The following is a 21,754-nucleotide window of genomic DNA, read 5'->3' as shown; positions in this document are numbered from 1 at the left end:
GTAAAGTTAGAGCAGCCCTTTAGGAGATGTGCTCCAAAGCCCTTTTTTTTTTTTTTTTTTAAAAAAAAAAAAAAAATCTATATATACATGCCCAGAATGGAGCAGATCTCAATTTGGAGCCTTTGAGGTTCTCAGAGTAGCATGGTAAGCATTAAGTCTTGATCAACTACCTAATTATCTCCCTAGTGAACTACAAAAGCAAAGAGAGATGGCTGTGAGCTCCTTCTGAGACAGGGGAGCCCCATACAGCCCCGCAGCCAGATCCAGCCCCAATCTCACCAGGAGCTGAAACCCCTGGAGCAGGCTACAGCTGGGTTCTCGGTTTCCTGGGTGTGCAGAAGACAAACAAAGTGCTTTCAAAAGTGACCGCAGGGCATCAGGATATCACGGGCAAGCTGAGGGACTTCAGTCAGCATGTCTTGCAAAAATAATAATTAAAAAGAGACTTATTTACTATGCCTCTGGTGAGGTGCTATGCTGGCAGCCTCCTCCAGCCCAGCGAGGTCTCGCTACACCACCCCATGGTGGTTTGAGTTTTAGTCATCACAGCATCAAGACAAACAACTCTTTCCCCGGGGGCAACAGCTCCTGACAGCGTTTGTTCCTGCCATCTCTCACACTTAAGAAAACATACAGAAACCTCCAAGAAAAACTCAGATCCAACTTGGGGTGGGTCCTGGCCAGCATCAGCAATGCCTCCTCGCTCCCGGCTGGGCTGAGAACTGGCCGTAGCCTCCCTGGATCTGGAAGGGAAGGGATCATCCCCGTCTGGGGCTCTGACAACTGATGCATTAAACCAGACAGTTCCTTTAGAAACCTGTCACGACGACGCCTACCACGCACGTCAAACTGACTACAAACTACTGTATTTAAAAATACACCATAGCAGAGATTACACACAGATTATTCTCCCTGAACAAGAGGTAGTTCGGAAACATTTTGCTTTTATTCATCTTCACACAGGATTTCCTTGATCAGCTCTTGTGTTATGGCATCACCACTCACAACAGATCCTTCAGCAACTCAAAACCTTTGGGAAGTTTGTCCACGTGCACAAGCTCTAGGCTGAGGGGGACACATTGGATATAATTTCTATTTCTGATCAGCTGGGCATACACAGAGCCTACACTAAAACCTGCTTAATACTGAGTATTTAATCTCAAGTTATTGTTAAAAAATCAATGTTGAAATTAAAAAAAAAAAAAAAAAAAAAAAAAAAAAAAGCTCTTCATATTCTTCCCAAATGCTTGACAAGGGGTTGGGGAAAAAGGGGAGGAAGAGGAGGAAGTTGTTACTTACCCTTGGAGAACCACTTCTTCAATCACCAAAAAAATCAGCTCTGCAGCCCAGTGAACAGCCAGGAAGATTCAACAAGGGAAGATATGTGGCATTTTCCTGGGAGACCCAGAGACTGAGGTAGCCTACACGAAGAAACCAGCCAGCTTCTGCAGGCTGGGGTAAGGGAGGGAGTAACAGCGTCACACCAAACCGGTACCAACCAGGTCCTCACACCCCTCGTACTCCTGTGGGACAGCTGCGGATCATACTCAGTTTATATGCTGCCCATTCCTTCATGCTCAGCATCTCTGGAGTCCCCAGGCTCTCCCCACTGATGCAGATCACGGGAATTCGAGCCACCCAAAACCAGCACTTGGCCTCCTTGGGTTTTTCTTTTTTTGACAGATCAGACTGCAATCCCAAGACAAATATGCAGTGTGGTCTGTCAGTGAACAAGACCTTGGCCAGTCTGAGGGGTCAGGTGGAAGAGATTTACATCAACAGTGCCAAGAGCAGGTCTGAGCCTCACCGAAACAGAACAAGCCTTGTGCAATGACGCTAACAGGGTGAGCAGCTTTTCCTTGTCACCTTGTCACTTGTCACCGTGCCTACGCACGCTTGTGCTGGGAGTGCAACAGGGGAGGAACACACCAGGTGAACTTGCCCCGTGGAAATGGCATCCTGTATCCCTGTGATTTCAGCCACAGGCAAGAAGTTTTTACTTTGAACACTCCTTTTCCTTCAGTTGATAGTCTTGATACAGCGAGCATTCAGAGGAGAATAGCCATCCCGCATGCCAAGGAGTTTGAAGGAAGATTCAGAGACATAATCTTTCCAAGAAATTACCAGTCATCTGAGGGGGGAAAAAAAAAGGACATTGAGGTCCAGGCTCAAAGCATAAACTCTGGAAGGAAAAACACAGCTAACAAAAATACTATCTTTATGATTTTGCATTAGTGGTTTTTCAACTAGCATTTTTAAAACTCCATGATATAGGAGGCATAATTTAACTTACAAACAAAAAAAAGAGACAACCAGAAGATTTCACTGGTTTCTCTTCCCCCCCTCTGATGTTCACAGGTACGTCAGAACCTGCTGTCACCTCAAGGACATCAGTCATACACAAGCCCACATCCACCGTTACCCCTCAGCATGTGCCTACCGCTCCTCCCTGGGTTTTGGGGAACCACCTGCCTCGGGGAGGCAGGACTGGAAGCCCAAATGCTTCCCATGATTTCAGCCTCTAGGAGACTGAAATGAGTTCTTGTATGCAAGAAGTTAAGGTCAAATACAAGTGCTCTCTCAGGGATATGTATATACTCAAGTACTCCACCAGATAAAGGAAATACATTTATTCCTTTCACAGCTTAAAGATGGCTAGTAAACATCAGATGCATACCCAGGAGTCGGCTTTCCGGGTCTGCCATGCAGTTAAGAGAATTTCTACAAGCAACGCTAAAGAGAAGCGAAACTTATATCTGGGAAGTTTTAAAGAGCTAAATATGGAAAAGTGAGGGAAAAAAGCAGACTGAGGCAGAATCACTTCTAGAAAGTTACTGAGGTTGGTAAGCCCACAAGAGGAGGAGTTCAGCAAGGTAAAAAAAAGCCACCCCAAGGGTGAAATCTACAGTATTAGCCAGACTAGTGGTCAGAAATAAAATTCAGGGAAGAGTCAAAGGTGATGCTGTGCAGGCCAAACCAAGAACTTCCGCTGCTACAAACAAGGAGGTAAGACATCTGCATGAGATAGATTCCCTCTTCCTTAAAGAAAAGCAGCCTTAAAATTGACAGTACTTTGGTGTTTCTAAACACTGAAACAGTGTTACAGTGTACTGAAATGTCTCTTTCTCCATCAATCTTTGTCATAAATGCAACTATTCATTTCAAAAAAAACTGACTGCTGACTTCGGAAATAAGGCAAACCCCGATTGCCAGCTAAGCATACAGTTACTTTTTTTTTTTTTCCTCAGGCTAGTCTCAACAATTTTAACTATCCAAACATACCTCAGCTTGACTTTTTGCTCATTTTTTTCTTCCCTTTGGAGTGGTTATTACTCTTCTGTTATACATAATATATTGAATAGAAGAGTATGGAAGTTAGGCTTAACTCCCCAAACAATACGCATTCCTATCTGTGCTGGGGAGGAACTGCGAGAGTATTAATTGCACTTTCCCAGCAAACTCCACACATTCAAACTGAGAGCTGACACGCAGAGCTACCACGTTCTCCATACTCACTCCTAAGAGAAGAGGTAGAGGAAAGAGCCAGGGAACAGGCAAGGGGGACTCTCTGATGGCAAATTTTGCACTGGGTCAGCTGTTACTCGGTAGTGCTTTCAGCATAACTTGTCTGGAGTTGCTTCCTCCTCGAGAAGCCTCCACTTCAGAACTCATACAATTCTGAATTAAGCTTCCTGCTCCCAGCTAAATTCACCAACGTTGCCCCTTTCAGCTGTTAAGATTCGATATACAGCTTGTAGGTAGAAGAGGGGAAGAGTCCATCTGTAGCTGAAATATGACTTGCGTGCATTTTACGCAAATACAGAAAAAAGTTACAAATAACTGAATTTTAAACATCATTTGTCAACCCGAGCCTACATTCTTTTTGCAACATAAGACACATTTTATTACCATTGCTGTCTAAGCCTGGTATGTACGAAAGCTCCTTCCCAAACCATAGAAATCATCTAACCAAAATGGTCAGTGGTCAGCTCACATTACCACGAGGTACTCAAGCCAGTCTCAATTAAAACACACAAGCACCTCAGTGCAGCTTTTGTCTGAAGTATTATTCAAACTTGTCTTTTCAAAAAGACTTATCACAAACAGCCTGTTAGCTACAGTGTTACAACAACATTCTTCCATGGAAATAGCTGCATTTTTGTTTCATTGCTAAACAGCAAGATACTGTCTTAAAAAAAAAAAAAAAAAAAAAAAAAAAAGAGACAAACACAGGAATCCAAAGCTGGTGGTTATTTTTTACTTGAAGACTTTCTGAAACATTAAAAAAAAAAGGTATTGTTACAGTTAATTAATTTCTTCTGGAATGAAATTGGACATGCTCAGTCAAGGTGATGACATGGAAAGGGCAGTCTGGCTTTTACAAAACTGATATTCAAGCATCATCAATACACACAAAGGACAGGCTCTTACGCACATTTGTTACATTGCAACCTTCGCTCAGCCTCAGTAAACATCTTTGGAATACAGATTTTTTTTTTTTTTTAAATTATCAAGAAACTTAAATATTCACAGGACAAAACCATAGCATTTTTAAAAATATGAATGATAAGATTTACAGAGATCAGCAAACACAGGCTGCCTATGGATAATCAAAACGGAACTCGCAGAAGATATGCTAATCACAAGCACAGGTCTGCACCACAGAGGCTGGATTCCAGCAACTGGGAACACTTATGACTAAGAGGCAGTTTTGAATTTGGTTACTTGCCTAAGGCAGGGAGACAGTAAAAAAAGGTAGGTGTGCAGAAGGCAAAGGCAAGGTAAATTAGCACTAGAAGTTCTTGTTAAACCAGGAGTCTAGAAGGACAGCAAGAAGGGAAAAAAAAAGGTGGTGGTTATTTAAAATTTAAAAAGTTAGCCAAAAGTTATCAGTATATACTTTCTATATTGCACAGTTTTAAAGTAACTGAAAAATCAGAAAACCCTGCACTTAACAGCTACATTTAAATATATTCCAAGTGGAGTTAGCCCACACAGTTCAGCTTTTAAAACAACTGAACACTTCTTAACAGCATACAGCATTTTTGTGACCCTTCTCTTATCAAGCCCTCTCCAAACTAACAAAATACACCATTTACCAAAGACAGTGCTACTAGTTCTCCTTACTATATCAGGGATTTATTGCTTTATTTTACTAGTGACAAAGACTAAGATCTAAACTTTTAGATAATTTAAGGCAATCCCACAAGACCAACACCTTAAGGGCATTTACGGCACACAGTGGTCTTTCAAACACCAGGAAAAATTTAATATTTAAAAATGACAGGAGCACTCATTTTAACCAAAAGGACCCTTTCAAGCATCAGTTATCTTCCTAACACAGCACTGAAGTTGTAAGACATTCCAGAGCACCAATGTTCAGAAGAAGAAAAAGTCAAAGGAGGAAATGCCAGGAAATCCTACGTAACAACTCATTCTCACTCATCTAAGATCTTGTTGGAAGATTCACTCAGCAGAATCACTTTTTTCACAACATGGAGGATGAATTATGATCCATCAGATATATTTAAAACGCAACTTACAAAGAAGCATTCAAGACTGTTAAAAAACATCGCGTACTCTTAACAGCTTTACAAGCTGATTCACTTGCAAGAGCTCTGAATAGTTTTTCCCAATATTTTTTTCATATCCCAGAGTTCATTACGAGCTGCTTGTCTAATGTTCTGTCTTCTTAATAATCACTAGAAGAGCCTGGTTTTAGAGAGCCAGGCTGCAGCGAAAATATCAAAAACATTTCTATGTTTGCAGTCTTAATTACTCACAACCAAGTTTACTATTGACATAGATTTATCAACTGCCAGTTCTGCAAACCCACTCAGATGAACAGTTTAAAAAACAAACAAAGACAGACACAAACAAAAATAAACCACAAAAAAAAAAAAAAAAAAAAAAACAAAACAAAACAAAAAGCCCAGCAAGAACAGGCTTGTTAAAAAACCTAAATGTGCTCAGCATTAGGCTAACCCTTCCCTTGTAAATACTCTGGAAATTAACTGAAAGAATATGGAAAATTCTTTACAAGCGATGCAAGGTAACACTGGTCCAATGCGCATGTGCATTCTTTTTATTTCTATACAGAGTGAAAACAAATATACAGAAAACAGCAGACTACAGGTTTTTTAAAAGAAAGAATTAGGGTAATTGTTTCAAGATGGTTTCATGAAAATAAGGATGACTTTCTGTAAAAGAAATTTAAAAAGCAGTTATTTCAACTTCAGACCAGGTTCAGCTTGAATGGATTTGCAATAAAGTTTAATTAAGCAGAAATCACTGATGATGTATTAAAAATAAGCAGAGTCCTACTGCCATCCAGCAGGATGAATGGATAGGATCTGCACTCAGCAGAGAATCCTGTGTGTAAACTATTCCCACCTGAATCAGAGTCACTGAGACAAACAAGACTTCGTGGCGCTACTTGTAAATTGTTTCTAGAGAAGAATTACTTCGACAAGAAGCTCATGTAAGTTTTCTACAGCCTTTTCTAAAAGAAATCGGTGCAAATAGCAGGTTTCTGGTCAGCCAGATAATCCACACTACACAGAGCACTTGTGGTGGCTTCCACCTGGGAGGATGGCAAAGACAAGCTCTCTAGCTTCTATTCAGAGGGCAACTTCTGTTCCTCTAAATGAAGACAGCGACTTTCATCTCTTTGGAAGAAGAAAGATTGGGGTGTTTGTAGCACTCATTGTCATAGCAAAAAGCAGGTTTTGTCACATAAAATGCCTGGAACATGTTCCATAACTGAAGGAACTTTTCCCCTCAGCATTTCTTCAGAGCACAACTAGATAGATTTATACCAAGAAATCTTTTTGAATGCTTTAACAGCAAACAGGTTAGTGCATTTTCCTTGCTAATGTTTCCTAACGCAACAAGTACACTGGTTTACATTCTGTTAAAAAAAAAAAAATCCCTATAGAACAAGTCATTCAAGAAGCCACATAAATTATTTCTTGGCACTTCTCTGCACACAGGCAGCAGAAGTTTCAGCCATTTGCAACAGCATGTTTTAGTTTTGAATACCTGATGCCAAAGATGCCCTTTTTTTTTTTTTTTTTTTCTGAATTTGTGAAATGCATCCGTATTACCATGACAGGAGTCGTTCTTCGCTTCAAGCTGAAGGATTTGACATTTATCTCCTTTTGAACTGGTGACTCAAACACTTAATCCTGCATGCAAATAAAGCTAAGATTTATCCGTTGTAGCAGCAGTGTTCACTGGGCGTTGCCTGACAGCATTCGGTGATGAGCTTCTGTTGGATGCCTCATTACCCTCCATTTCATCATCTGAGATATCTTCCTCATCTGCTTCTTGCTCCTCATCCAGCTTTTTCAGCAGCTGAGCTGACTCTGGAGCTAGCTTTCCTTAAGGAGAAAAGAAAACATGCATACACAAAAAAATACCATTACCCCATGAAATATACTTTTTTTTAACATCATTGGCTATTACAGAACTTCAGAGAACTTAATTCAGGTAGCACTTGCCAGGATTAGCCACTTAAACTGCCATCTTAGATAGAATTGTTGCTAGCATGAAGTTACCCACAGGTCAAGTATTAACAGATTACAGACTACCCAGACAACGTAATATAAAACTTCCCCCAGCTTTTAAAAAAGAAAAAAAGTCAGGTTCCTACAAACCATAAACCAGCATGCAGATCATCTTCCATGACTTTTTTTAAGATTACCTTAAAAATTCCAGAGACTAACCCCAAACTGTATCACTTACTAGCCACAGAAATACAAATTCTCTTTAAATCCCTACTTTGCCCCTAAAATTTATGCAAACCCCCAGTTTAGCAACACTGAGAGCTCCACTCAAACTTCTATGTCCCTGCATATATGGAATTTCCTATCTTGCAGGTATGAAAATGCTATAAAAACATTTTCTATCTCCTAAAATTTTTTTTTTTTAAATAGTTTAGCTTTAGCTAAATACAAAGCCACTATGAAGCCTAAGGGCAAACAGCTGCAGGTAAAACAAAGCATCAACCACAAGCGTAAACTTCTTCACTAAATCTCATGTCCTGCAGACGCAAATTACATACAGATATTAATTAAGATTTACCAAAGAGCTTCACTGAATGAGAAGTATATAGCGGGCTTACTTGAGTGAGGGTACTGTGGTGGTCTGTGCCTTTTAGATGGACAGATGCAGTCTGCTAAGAACACCATCATCTGAAACCACAGAAAGACAAGCTTATCCTCCAAATACCCTGCACATTAGAATCATTTAGGATGGAAAAGACTTTTAAGATCATCAAGTCCAACAGTTAACCTAGTACTGCCAAGCCCACCACTAAACCATGTCCCCAAACGCTGCATCTACACGTCTTTTAAATATCTCCAGGGGTGGTGACTCCACCACTGCCCTGGGCAGCCTGTTCCAGTGCTTGACAACCCTTTCACTGAAGAATTTTCTCCTAAAAATCCAATCTAAACCCCTCCCCTCGTGCAACTCGAGGCTGTTTCCTCTTGTCCCATCGCTTGTTACTTGAGAGAAGAGACCATCCCCTCCCTCACTACAGCCTCCCTTCAGGTAGCTGTAGAGAGCGATGAGGTCTCCCCCCTCAGCCTCCTTTTCTCCAGGCTAAACACCCCCAGTTCCCTCAGCTGCTCCTCCCAGGACGTGTGCTCCAGACCCTTCACCAGCTTCACTGCCCTTCTCTGGACACGCTCCAGCACCCCAATGTGTTTCCTGTAGTGAGGGGCCTCAAAACTGAACTCAGTATTCAAGATGTGGCCCCAGCAGTGCCAACTACAGGGGGACAATCACTGTCCTAGTCCTGCTGGCCACACTATTTCTGATACAAGCCAGGATATTGTTGGCCTCCTCGGCCACCTGGGCACACTGCTGGCTCATATTCAGCTGGCTGTCCACCAGCACCCCCACGTCCTTTTCCACCAGGCAACTTCCCAGCCCCTCTTCCCCAGGCCTGTAGTGTTGTGTGGGGTTGTTGTGACCCAAGTGCAGAACCCAGCACGGTGCCTTGTTAAACCTCATACTGTTGGCCTTGGCCCATGGATCCGGCCTGTCCAGATCCCTCTCTGAAGCCTTCCTGCCCTCACGCAGATCAACACTCCCACCTGACTTGGTGTCATCTGCAAATTTACTGAGGGTGCATTCGATCCCCTCGTCCAGATCATTGATAAAAGATATTAAACAGAACCAGTCCCAGTACTGAGCCCCAGGGAACACTGCCTGTGACCAGACACCAACTGGATTTAACTCCATTCACCACCACCCTCTGGGCCCAGCCAGCCAAGCAGACTTTTACTGAGCAAGACAACATCCACAGCCCTTCCCTCATCCCCTAAGCAGGTCACCTTCTCATAGAAGGAGATGAGGTTAGTGAAGCAGGACCTGCCTTTCATGAACCCATGGCTCACTGGGCCTTATCACCCGGTTGTCCTCTACGTGCTGCGTGATGGCACTCAAGATGATCTGCTCCATAACCTTCCCCAGCACCAAGCTCAGGCTGACAGGCCTGTAGTTCCCCAGATCCTCCTTCCAACCCTTCTTGTAGGTAGGTGTCACATCTGCTAACCTCCAGACAAATGGGACCTCCCTGATTAGCCAAGATTGCTGACAAATGATTGAAAGCAGCTGGGTGAGCACTTCCACCAGTTCCCTCAGTACCCTGGGGTGGATCCCATCCAGCCCCATAGGCCTGTGTGTGTCTAAGTGGTGTAGCAGGTCACTAACCATTTCTCCTTGGATTATGGGGGCTTCATTTTGCTCCCTGTCCCTGTCTTTCAGCTCAGGGAGCTGGGTACCCCAACAACAACTGGTTTTACTAGTAAAGACTGCGGCACAGAGGGCATTAGTATAATACACAGCATCCACAAGCCAATCTGTTTCAAGTGCTTCACTTACAAGTCCCAGTATCAGTCCCGAAAACAAAGTTGCCAATGCAAAGACAGCATATGAACCCCAGACTGGTATCCCAACGTTTTCTGTTAAATAACCATGGCAGTGCTGGAATAAAAGACAAGAGAATCATTTCAAGACAGCTGAATATCATGCCTGTTAAGATAAAATAAAGTAGAGGTCTAAGCACATACCCTGATCCACATTGACAACTGAAACAAAGCTGACATACTGCTCATCCTGAAACAAAGCAGAAAAAAGTAACTGAAAAATGTCTTTAAGCCAGTCACATCTTTGGATTTGCCTGACTGATCATTATTTAGTCCCATGCTGAACAACTTTCTGCTCATTACTGTTTTCCCTTCTAATGACTTTGATTTTTATCTTCTGTCGTCTTTTATTTCAATAAACACTTGTTTCCTAGGAAGCTACCTTCGGTACCAACATCAGCTTGTATCATGTTGCACATATGGACAGCTACAAATTCACAAGTTTCCTTGACTCGAATCTGCTGACATATGAATTTCAGTTAGTTTTGTTTATGTTCTAAATTATATTTGAACCAACAATCTGTGATAAGCCAGCTGGAACTCTATTCAAGATATTAAGAATTAAGCATCTAGAGATTTTATGAAAACAAAAAATTAGTCTATTAAAAAAAAAAATACAGGTTATATAAGAACTGACAGATCTTCAGACACTTAAGTTCAGCTGTATTGCTGTATTTTCCATACAAGTGAAGAAGACCAGGCTATCTACCATGTATAACCTGCTGATTTTGATACTTCCCTGTTACTGAGACTTCAGCATTAAGTATTCACAGTAAAGGAGAGGAGAATTTGAAACATTAAGCCCACCTAAGTTGCTAATGAGTGAGCCATAAAGAAAGCCTGCATACTGTTTCAGTATGCACAAAAAAAAGGAGCTGGTCCTGTACACTTTAACAGAAAACATATTAATCCTAAAATTAGTACCCTGTTTCACACATTCCTTGGTGTGGGCCAATACTTTTATGGAGACCAACTACACAGTTTGAAGATTCAAATAGCACTGTGAGTAGACAAAGTAACAATGCCGAACTTTTTAGAAAAGCCACAAAAAACATAAAATTTCAGTCTAGCATAACACTCTATAAACTGAACACTGCTACAGCACAGTTAACACAGAGGTGCTCTAACAGAAGGAAGACCATGAACAACTGGGTTCATTTGGCTCAATCAGTGGTGTCCCCAACACACTTTATCACTCAGCTACTCAACTACTCTGAAACCACCACACAGCACATGCAGCAACAACTAAAAGTGCTTTAAAGACAACAAAGCTAGAAAGAATTCCAAAGAGCATGTTTCCTTAACAAAGGAACCTTCACCCTTCCACTCTGCTTTTAGCTTTCCTACAGATAATGTCTCCTTAAATGGCCAGTCCCTATCTTACAACTATGTTGCCACATTATTTTCCAGTTTTCATTGCTAATTTCCTAGAGTTTGCCTGGGCAAAACATCTTTCTGCCCTATAAACAAAACCAAAAACTTCAAGTGTCAGTAAGTTACCTACAAGAGTTTAGTAAAACAAATACAGCCACCTGTAACTATTTGAAACCTCGCTCAGGACATCTCTGCTATGCTCATGCACACAATCCTGCACAGCTGATGAAGGGGCCACGACCACCCACCCATCACGTTCACATACCAGCACAGAGATGCTGTGTGAGCTGTTAACCAGCAGGCAGCACAACTAAGGGCCTGTCCCAGCAGGTCCTTAAAGTGTGGATGTTTGACAACAAATTATTATTAAAATTATACTGAAACTTACAGGAAAGAGGAAGGACCAAACCATGATGAAACTGGTTCAATAGCTTTCCATTCCTGGTCACTGATGAAATTTATGAAATCAGTTTTAGTTCTTGCACCCTGGTATCTCCTGAACTCTCCATCTTTACAGCTGTAAGACAAACAAAAAAAGTCCTTTAGTTTAGACACTCCAAGCATGCAGCATTTATTTTCACTCAATATCTTCCCTCCCATCACCCTGTCTTTTTTTTCTTTTTCTTTTTTTTTTTTTTTTTTAGTTTTACTTTGCTTTAGGTGATATGGGCTCTAAAATGTTGACTCCATGTGTATCTTGGCTAGCTTTAGGCTGCGATTCCACAAAAAGATAATGATCTTCCTAATGCACTTGCCACGCAACTGCATTAAGATCAACCTACAGAGGAAAGATTGCAAAATAGAAGCACTCATGGAAAGACAGAATAAATAAGGCCTGAAGGGAAAAGAAAAAAAAAAAAAATCAACTGACAGTTGAGGTCACAGCAGGTAAGACATTGATTGTCTCTGTGTAAAGCAACTCACATTCTTAGAAAGTATGGTAAATACCATTCATCTGCTCCCCCCAAAAAAAGGGAAAAAAAGTCCTCTCTTCTCCAAAAAAAATCCTGCTGCATTGCCTACTTACTGATAGATGGTAGGAAGAGCTGTTATGACAAATCGTCCACTTAATCCTGTAAGAGAATAGTTGTTTTCAGAATCGTAGAGTACTCATGTAAGAAAAGGCAAGAAAAGTTATTACACATCAAATTAAAAACAGTGCTCCCCCAGGTATCACTCTTTAATTGCGATCAAACACAAGCTCATACACATCAAACTATAGCACAGTCTAGAAGAAAGGTCCCTGGGCAAAGAGCAGAAAAGTTTCTCCATGGGGAAAAAAAGAAATGTCTGGGGATAACTGTTCTACTTGACTATTTTGGCTGTAGCTCTTCAGAGAGAGATGCTCTCCTTTTCCCCCATGACCTGCAACCTCCAGCAGAAAACAACCCAAGTGAGCCAAGTTCCAGAATTCTTATGTGACTTTGGAGAACAGTATCACTATGGAGAAGGTAATTTTTACAAATCCCAGACAGACATGAGGGCAATTCAGAGAAGTGAGCTTCAGCTGAGGGAGACCAGGCTGCTTGCACTCCCTTTTGCCAACAGAGGTACTACTACAGGGGAGGCTGGAACTACACCTTTGCTCTGTGTGACGCTTTAAAAGTAGGGCAAAAAAAACTCTTTGAAATCACTCACTAGGGAAATCCTCTTGTTCCCTTTAAGACTTGGGCATTTACTCTACATAAAGCAATCTGCCTTTGGTAGAGATCGGGAAAAGTTCTATATTATTTCCTATTAATTCTGCTTATTTCTTAAAAGCATCTACACTTGCACCGAACGTTTTTCATTTTTTTCCCGAGCGTTTTTCATTTTTTTCCCGAGCGTTCAGAAGCCCAAAACCACGGGGGGGACGCGGAGGAAGAGCTCGCCACACCCTCACCCGGCTGCTCCGTGACATCCACTTTGGCGATCTTCACTTCCAGGTCCTCACCCCACTCGGCAAACTTCTCCCACTCGGGCTGCAGGTTCTGGCAGGCGGGACACCAAGGGGCATAGCTGCGGGCAGCACAAATCTGTCACTAAACGGCACCGCCCGCTCCCCACCCCCCCCCCCCCCACCTCCCTCCTCCTGCCCGCCGGGCCCCGCAACAGCCCGAGCGACCCCCTCCCGACTCACAACTCCACCATCCACTCGCCCTGCAGCAGCTCCCGCCACATGCCGTCCGACAGCACCTTCACCGGGCTCTGTTTTCCCAGCGCGGCCGCGCCGGCCGCCAGCGCCAGGCATAACAGGACGCCCACCCGCCCGGCGGCCGCCATCTTGTCCCGCCGCGCCTCCCCGCGACGGCGAGCGTGCTCCGCCCCGCCCACCGTGGCGCATGCGCCCCTCGCCCCCACGGGCGGGCGGGTTCTGCGGCCGCTGGTTTGGGCGGGGCAGGGGAGAGCTGGGGGCGGGCTCAGGACGGGCGGCAGCCTATAGAGCGTCGAGTTTGTGGGGGATGGTTGGCACCGGGCTCGGCCAATGGGGGGCGCTGGTTTCTCCGTCTCCCACGGCGCCGCTTTCCCCCCGCCACACCGCCATGTTCCTCACAGGAGGCGCAGGGAGGTCTCGGTGGCCAAAAGGGCGGGTTTGGCGGCTCTTTTCTGTGGGAAACCCCACTCCCAGCGTTACCCCGTGGACGTGAGGGAGAGCCTCAGTTTCCACAGGCAGCCCAGTGCCTCAGCTGGACAGGAAGAAGTCCTTCACGGACTGCTTGCCCTCCGTGAGTAGCGCTTGCTTCTTCCATCACCTCCTTTCACACCCTGACGACAAACAGCTGCCCAGAAACAAAACCAGTGGCTGTGTTATTCCTCTGCACCCCATTTTCTGCCTGAGGAATGGGAGAGTGCTGTGGGCACTCCAGGCAGATTGTGGCCCATGATGGGGTGAGGAAATGGCTGTACGGGGTCGCAGGGAGAACAGATTCCCCTCACTCCAACCCTTGCTTCCTTCTCCCGCATCTTTAGTTACTTGTGGTGGAAGGTAGGTTTGTTCTCAATCAAATGTCAGGAAAAAGGTTATTGGTAACAAGCAGACATTCCTCATCATTTCACTGCAGTCTATCAACACCTTAATCTTTGCAAGGGAAGGAACCTCATTTTTTCCATATGTACGTGCTTTCCTTACCAAAAAATTTTTCTCGCTCTTGGTCAGGATTAGCTGTGATAATGTCACCTTTTTGTTTTCTGCCTGGATCATTTCTTTCCCTTCATCCTTAAAAGGGGCCTTTGCCATAATTTCATATCCCACAATTTAGGGCCTTGGCAGGTGAAGTGAGCTGGTCTGCAGCAGCCATTAGAGCAATGCAAGAAAAAAAAGAAATCAATGTTTGGGGTTGGGTTGGTTTTTGTTTTTTTTTTACAATTTTGGCAACTTTTCTATAGTACAATGTGTATGTTCTTTCTGTAGAAGAACACTACAGCATTACTAATGACTTGATGAAGCTTGTTATTCATAGATTCAGAGTTCAGTAATAAATCACTCTCCCAGCTCACTGCAATTCCGTTTTAGTCATAATTGAATTTTTGAAATTTGTTATTGATAATCCAAGAATCTTCTGCAGCAGTAATGAGATGAGGTGCGAAGAGCTGTCTTCGGTTCCTCAGGGTAGCAGGACACATCCTGATAATTTAAGATGCGCTGAAGAATATGTGCGTAAACAAATGCATTGCATTGCCATGTGGAGCGGAGGTTGGGTGACTACGAAGCTGTGTGGCTTTGATCTACATCCTGGGGAAAGTGACCAGAAGCATGATCCCACCTTTTATTCATGCTGAATAAGAGGATAATTAAATGTGCCTTTCTTCAGTGCGTCCAAATGGATGCCTGCATGGAGGATGAATTTGATTTAACCCACGTGCAAGTTAACAAAAGATTAAAAATGTGACAGTGTACAGGCAGCAACAGAAGCGATTGCAACCCAGCCCTTAGACAACACCACAGGAGAGATCTTCTGGGACTGAGTCCCACCTGGAAGGGCACACGTGGAACTGTGAGACAGGAAAAATTATCTTGACATTTAATGTTACCATGGTCAAGGAGAAAGGAGCTGGTGAGCATTCACTGTAAATAAAGAGTAGCTTCAAAGGCACACCAAGCTCCCTGTGGAAACAGCTTGAAAACCCCTGAAAAGCATGACTTCATACCTCCTTCGCTTGGTTCCAGAAATTATTTAAGGGTAAGGACTGTTGTGAATTACTTTTTATCTCTGTTATTATTACATTGACATTGTCTTGTTTCTTTGTAAAATTTTGAGTCATTTGAGAACAAGAAAGCCTTGAGCATATCTTTTAGGCATTCTTCCTCCAGCCTATTCACCTCAGCCCCCCCAAGCTGTATGAAGAAATGTCTGCCTCATCTTTCAAGGTTCACAGTAGAATAAAGAGATTTAATAACCAAAAAACCACGAGATGGCTTCAAGTGACCTTAAGAAATTAGCACAGCAACAAATGCTACTCCTTTTCCCTCCCTCTCTGCCTGCTCTGTTAATGTGACATGAGGCTTGAAAAAAGATGTTGCTTTATGATTTACTTTATGACTTGCTTTCAGAAATACGCAGAGGGTGGAGGGACAGTACAGGTTTAATCCATTAGTCACCACAGCCCAATCTCTTTCTTACCCTCATGCTTACTGAGAGGTATGATACTCCTCCAGGGTACTTTTTGGGTGCTCCAGGGTACTCCAGGTACTTTTATGTTCACAAGGCTGCAGAGCCCTGTGACTCTGATCTTGACCAACTTGAGATGTCTCCAAGACCATCCTGGGGCTGCCCTTCTCTGCTTAGTCCTGAATCTAAAGAGGGCTTCAGGCATGACTCTTTCCTTGCACAGGCAGCAAGAGTTAAATTGTGGGCCAACACATATTAAATAATTTTTACTACAGGTCCTTAATGTTCTGTCTTATTGCAGAGTTTGTCCACACCTCCTCGTGTACAGAAGTGAGAGAAATGCATGGTCCTGCCTGCCAAAGGTGCTCTGCTATTCCGTGGTGGTGTTTGCAGGAAGGAAGAGGTTTCTCTGCTGGGATCTGTGCTGAGAGCACTGAATCCTGCCTTTACAACCAGCTCTGGCCTCCAATTGCACCACCACGCAAAATGAAAAGTGGGGTCACTGGTGAAAACCCTCCTGAGCCCCACGGGCTGCTGTCGGACTGCCCGTGGACTTCCTTTCGGCAAACTCCAGTGACTGATCAAACAGAACCATAGAATCGCAGAATGGCTTGGGCAGCTCAATGTGCAGTGTCCAGATGGAGATTGGTGACAAGTGGTGTCCCTCAGGGCTCCGTACTGGGACCAGTATTGATTAATATCTTTATCAGTGACACAGACAGTGGGATCGAGTGCACCCTCAGCAAGTTCGCCGATGACACCAAGCTGTGCAGTGCGGCTGGCACTCCCGAGGGACAGGGTGTCTTCCAGAGGGGCCTGGACAAGCTTGAGAAGTGCGCCCATGTGAACCTCATGGAGCTCAGCAAGGCCAAGGGCAAGGTCCTGCCCGTGGGTCGGGGCAATCCCCAGCACAAAGCCAGGCTGGATGAGGAGTGGCTGGAGAGCAGCCCCAAGGAGAGGGACTGGGGGAGTTGGTGTGGGGAAAACTGCCCGTGAGCCAGCCCCGTGCGCTCGCAGCCCAGAACCCACCCGTGCCCTGGGCTGCAGCCAGAGCAGGGGGGGCAGCAGGGCCAGGGAGGGGATTCTCCCCCTCTGCTCCGCTCTGGGGAGACCCCCCTGCAGTGCTGGGGCCAGCTCGGGGGCCCCCAACAGCAGAAGGACACGGAGCTGCTCGAGCGGGGCCAGAGGAGGCCACGGAGATGCTGGGGGGGCTGGAGCAGCTCCCTGGGAGGCCGGGCTGAGAGAGTTGGGGGGGTTCAGCCTGGAGAAGAGAAGGCTCCGGGGAGCCCTTCGAGCGGCCTCCCAGGGCTTAAAGGGGGGACAGGAGAGGTGGGGAGGGACTCTGGGTCAGGGGGTGGGGGTAGGACGAGGGGTGACAGTTTTAAACTGACAGAGGGCAGATTTAGATGAGATGTAAGGGAGAAATTCTCCCCTGTGCGGGGGGTGAGGCGCTGGCCCAGGGTGCCCAGAGCAGCTGTGGCTGCCCCCTCCCTGGAAGGGTTCAAGGCCAGGTTGGACGGGGCTGGGAGCCCCCTGGGCTGGGGGAAGGGGGGGCCCTGCCCGGGGCAGGGGGGTGGGACTGGGTGATCTTTAAGGTCCCTTCCAACCCAGACCATTCCATGCTTCTATGAATTTTTCACTGCTTGGGTTTTTTTTTCGTGTCCTTTTTCAGCACTGCCACACAGCGGCAGAATTGAGGCTGCTTCTAAATAGGGAAGACACTGAAGGTTCAGAAGAAATTCCTCTTCAGTTAGAAACTGCCTGGCTCTCCTGCTAGGGACATCCTGTCATCTTTCAAGGAGTTTACATGGAGGGATTTTTCTTTGTTCAATAATAATACTCTTACTCATGGTTTTAGGTTGTATTTCTAAGGAGCTGAGGTAAAGGGGATTTTGTGGTCAGTTTACAGTCTTTCCCCCCAACACACTACCACAATATGGGTCACCATTTTGACCAAGGTTGGGGTTAAGTTTCATGAAAAGAGTTGTCCAGTTAGAGAGAGTGAGTACTACTGATGCACAGAAAGAGGCTGAAGCACAAGCCCAGATTATTGTTTGACAGAAGAAAAAGGAATTACGAGTATCTTAACCACAGGGAAAGCTTCGGTCAGCAAGAACATTTGTCAGACAAGGGGACGTTCAGGCCAATACATCCTCCTGCCCACAAGGCTGTTTGGTTTTGTTACAGGAGGAAAGATGATAAACCAAAAAATGCCTGTGTAATCAAGAAATCAGCCTTTAGTTGATGACATCAGTGCCTCAGAAAATCAGATCCCACAGGTAGGAGTGGGAGTAGAAAGACTCTGCTTCCTCTTGGTTTTCTTTTGAGCTGCAAATGCAAAAAAAAAAAAAAAAACCAAAATGCTTGAATGTCTCAACGTTTTCCCCAAAGTTAAAGCCACAGAGATGAACAATTTTTCCAAATTCAACCAGTTCTCTAAGTAGTCAAAAACATTTTTTAAAAATTCCACACAATTTCACCCACTCTTTTCCTTTTTTTTTGCAGAATGTTAATTCTACTGTATCTGGAATGTGAACAAATTCAACCTGTTCAACCTGCTCTATTTCTGCGTATTTTCTTTTTTTTTTTAAGTACCCTTACATGTCCTTACGATGAGCTGAACACTAAACCAGACAAATGAGGAGTAGGAAGGAGCACAGAGGCTGCCCACCCGGGCTGACCTTATGAAGGACCACTTGAAGACAGCAGAGTGCTGGCCAGGTAATTATTTCAAAACACAGACCAAGCTCTGCAGTCCCTGGATGAGGTACAGCATCAGAGCCCTGACCTCATTTACACAGCTTGCATTTTTAAAATGCCAAGAGATTATGCAGAGAGCTTTCCTGCATGTAGTCATATGAGGCAGGAGACATGAAGTCATTGTCCTAAAGCCCAAGGTGAAATCGGGCTGACCCTGAATGTCTCAGGCAGTCCTTGGGCTGCATTTTGTACTGCTGTAGGAAGAAAAATTGATGCTGCCTAATTTATCGGGCTGCCTTACGGCTTTGGCCTTTAGGGAAAGTTGGCATTGAGAATTCCACTCAGAATGGTTTTCTGGACTTCAGTGTTAGAAGAATTAAAGTCAGGAGCTAATTACTTTTCTGTAGCTCTGGATTTCATTCCAGGAAGACAATCCATGCGTCAGTGCTTCCTCCTACATGAAAATCCTTGGTATCAGGGGAGAGAATTCAACCACACCTGCCTGAAGTGAAGCCCACAGGAGGTGCCACTGACCTCCCCAAAGCCGGATTTGGCTCAGTGCCTGTGAACATGGCTTTTGCACTGTACGCAGTTGGAGAGAATTAGCAGAAAACCCCTTTCACAGGGGACTCTGCTCGGAGAAGCCCTGTGGGGAAGCACGTTCCCATCCAAAAACCTAGTCCTGCTGCTCCCCAGCCCCTGAGCTGCCTCAGCACGGGCTCACAGGGTCCACAAGACCCTGTATTACGGCTTCGGGTTCTTCAGAGCTTCAGCTTCCACGTGAGCAAAGAGTTTCACAGTCTCAGCTTCTGCCCTTCTGCAATCCGTGCCTGACTGTGGTTTGTGTCAGCTGGTGGAAATGCCATGCGCAGCAAGGTTGGTTGCTTCTTGCTTTTCAAAACTACTTGGAAGACCTCAGAATTACAACAGCCCTTCTCACAACCATTATCCATCAGCCTTTCCTCTGTGTGCTAAGAAACTCCAGTAACTGCTAATTATTCAGTAATTAAGTGTCTCTCCAGGGTCGTAATTGTAAATCTGGCCTCTCCCAGTCACTGTTTGCTCATTAGGTAGCAGTTTTCCTCAATGCAAAAACAAATTCTCTTCTTTGCATTTGATTGGATTACAAAATTGCTTTAAACTCAGTGGAGATGATTAGGAAAAGTGTGGTTTTGCGCAACAGTTACCATGGGAACTAAAGTGGAGAGATCTTTATAAACCAAAAGTCAAACAGATTGTGTTTCAGACAATTAATATTGTCTCACATATTTATTTATTTGCTTTAACTCTTTCATGCACTATTCTGAGGTAGTTTTAATCTCTTTTTTTTGGTATCAAATTCTCTGTCAAATAGATTTTGCTCCCTTGATTATTCACCCCCCTCTTCTCTTGCAAGGCCACCTTGCAGCCCTGGTTAGCTTTATTTTCCTCTTCAGCTTTGCCTCTTTGGTCTGGGGACATCCCTGGGGACATCCAGGTGGGATTTGGTGTGGGATCGGGACACAGGTGTGGGAAGAGGTGTGAAAGCTGCTGTGCTCTCAGCCGAGCCCAGCAAGCTCCAGCAGACCAGGGCGTGCTGGCGGGTGAGCTGAGCTGCTCTCACTGCTTCTCCTGCACGAACCCCTCTGCTGTTTTTCTAACACCCTCAAACCTGCGTTTCTTCTAGTTCCATATTTGACACTTCAGGGAAGAGCAGCTGATAAACCGACCAAGTGCCAGTAGCTGTCCTTCTGCTCTCTTCTCTTCCCAAACCCTCCTCTTTCTCCAGCAACCTGATCCCATCCCATCTCTTGATTTCTCCCTCACCTCCTCTCAGCTCTCTCCGAAGAATCTTGCCATCCTTTGGCTCTCCCCTCGCAGCACATACCTGAAAAATAATTAGCGTTATTCCAGAGAATGATTTCCCACGCCAGCAGTTTCCATTTGTCTTTCTCCTCCTCACACCCAAGTTGTCAAGAGGCCACCACTCCACTCAGCTGCCACCAAACGAACAGCATTGCCCTTCACTCTCTCCACCATTGCCTCTGTGCTCCTGTCCCCTGCGTTCACTGGCTTTCTGGGGCAAGGTTTAGTCCTGTGTTAGCACAGCATTTCTCAGAGCAGAGTTTTGTTGTGAGCATACCTCCAAGAAATAATATGTAAGGAAGGAAAGTCCTTATTTTCCTCCAGACCTCTGCCTGACTCTGTGTGCAGGAGGAATTCCCCTGCCAAGGGAATTCAATATTCATGATTAAAACCCAACCTCTCCTCAGACCCCTCCCCTGCGTACCGCTGACCTCCTTCCCCTGCAGCAGATACAGGATTATGCAGTTCCTCAGGGGCTGATCTATCACGCTGCTGTTTCAGTTCTTCCCAGACAAATAGCATTTCTGTCCCCCACCAGAGGTACAGTGAGGAAAGCTGCGTTCAGCGTAGAAGCCAGTTCATTTTCAGACTGCTGCTCAGATCACAGCTGCTAGATTAGATCCTGCTTCCTCCACCATCATACCTGTTTTCACAGGAGTATCCTGCAGTCACAGTTTGGCAAGCTCTGACAAGACTTGAAAAACATCTATTTTGCCAAAAGACCCTTGAAGCCAGGGTGACTGACCTACCAAATTTCCAGTTTCTGATCAAAATCAGGGAAGAGTGTGATAACCTCAGAGAAACATGGGTGAGAACTAACACTGCATGAGGCAAGCCTCCTGGTTTCCCTAGCTTCGGTCGCAAACTGATGAACTGATTTTAGCAGAAACCTTCCAGAATATTTGTTCTGAGGCAGCTAGGTGGCCTGGAATACGTCAGCGGGCGAGATTACAGCTTGGAAAAATGAGAAGCGACTGAAAGCAGGGGCCTGCAGTGGGAAGTGTTGGTCAGGCAGAAATGTAGATGTTGCTACTTCCTCTACTGACAGTATTTTGCTGCAAAAGAGATACGAAGCAGAGCGTATAGAGCAAAGGGTGTGTGTATAAAGAGTCAGCTGGGCCAAGTACTGTCTTGCACACTCAACTGCAGAGCCAGGCACAAAATGACCATCTCCTGCCCTCCAAGTATTTATTTACTCCAGAATGATATGGATTTAAATCCCTACTGACCTGCTGGTTTTACATCACTTTGCCTGAGCCTGAAAGTTGCTCTTGGTTCCAGGAAACAGTGAATGTTGTGCTGATTGAA

General features: G+C 44.8%; 1 protein-coding gene across 1 annotated transcript; it reads right to left on the bottom strand.

Annotated features, from left to right (window-relative positions):
- Positions 1–6,057: 6,057 nt before the first annotated feature.
- Positions 6,058–13,615, bottom strand: TMX1 (thioredoxin related transmembrane protein 1). The gene is made up of 8 exons (XM_042799225.1): positions 13,432–13,615; positions 13,195–13,310; positions 12,340–12,385; positions 11,701–11,829; positions 10,083–10,128; positions 9,895–9,996; positions 8,126–8,195; positions 6,058–7,382 (listed from the first exon to the last, which is right to left on the bottom strand). The coding sequence occupies exons 1-8, from the start codon at positions 13,572–13,574 to the stop codon at positions 7,204–7,206; spliced, it is 831 nt and encodes a 276-aa protein (XP_042655159.1). The 5' UTR covers positions 13,575–13,615; the 3' UTR covers positions 6,058–7,203.
- Between the last annotated feature and the right edge of the window lie 8,139 nt (positions 13,616–21,754).

The sequence above is a fragment of the Tyto alba genome, unplaced genomic scaffold, assembly GCF_018691265.1.
Source record: "Tyto alba isolate M040663 unplaced genomic scaffold, T.alba_DEE_v4.0 Super-Scaffold_29, whole genome shotgun sequence".
Lineage (NCBI taxonomy): Eukaryota > Metazoa > Chordata > Aves > Strigiformes > Tytonidae > Tyto > Tyto alba.
Note: the sequence above shows the minus strand (reverse complement) of the source record. Positions and strands in the feature narration are given on the sequence as shown.

Bases quoted from the DNA above. Each gene is read 5' to 3' on its own strand.
- TMX1 (XM_042799225.1), bottom strand. From the start codon at position 13,574: ATGGCGGCCGCCGGGCGGGTGGGCGTCCTGTTATGCCTGGCGCTGGCG. The intron at 13,311-13,431 runs GTGAGTCGGGAG...TGCTGCCCGCAG, and splicing joins GGCGAGTGGATGGTGGAGTT to CTATGCCCCTTGGTGTCCCG. The intron at 10,129-11,700 runs GTAAGTTTCAGT...GCTTTGTTTCAG, and splicing joins TTTGGTCCTTCCTCTTTCCT to GATGAGCAGTATGTCAGCTT.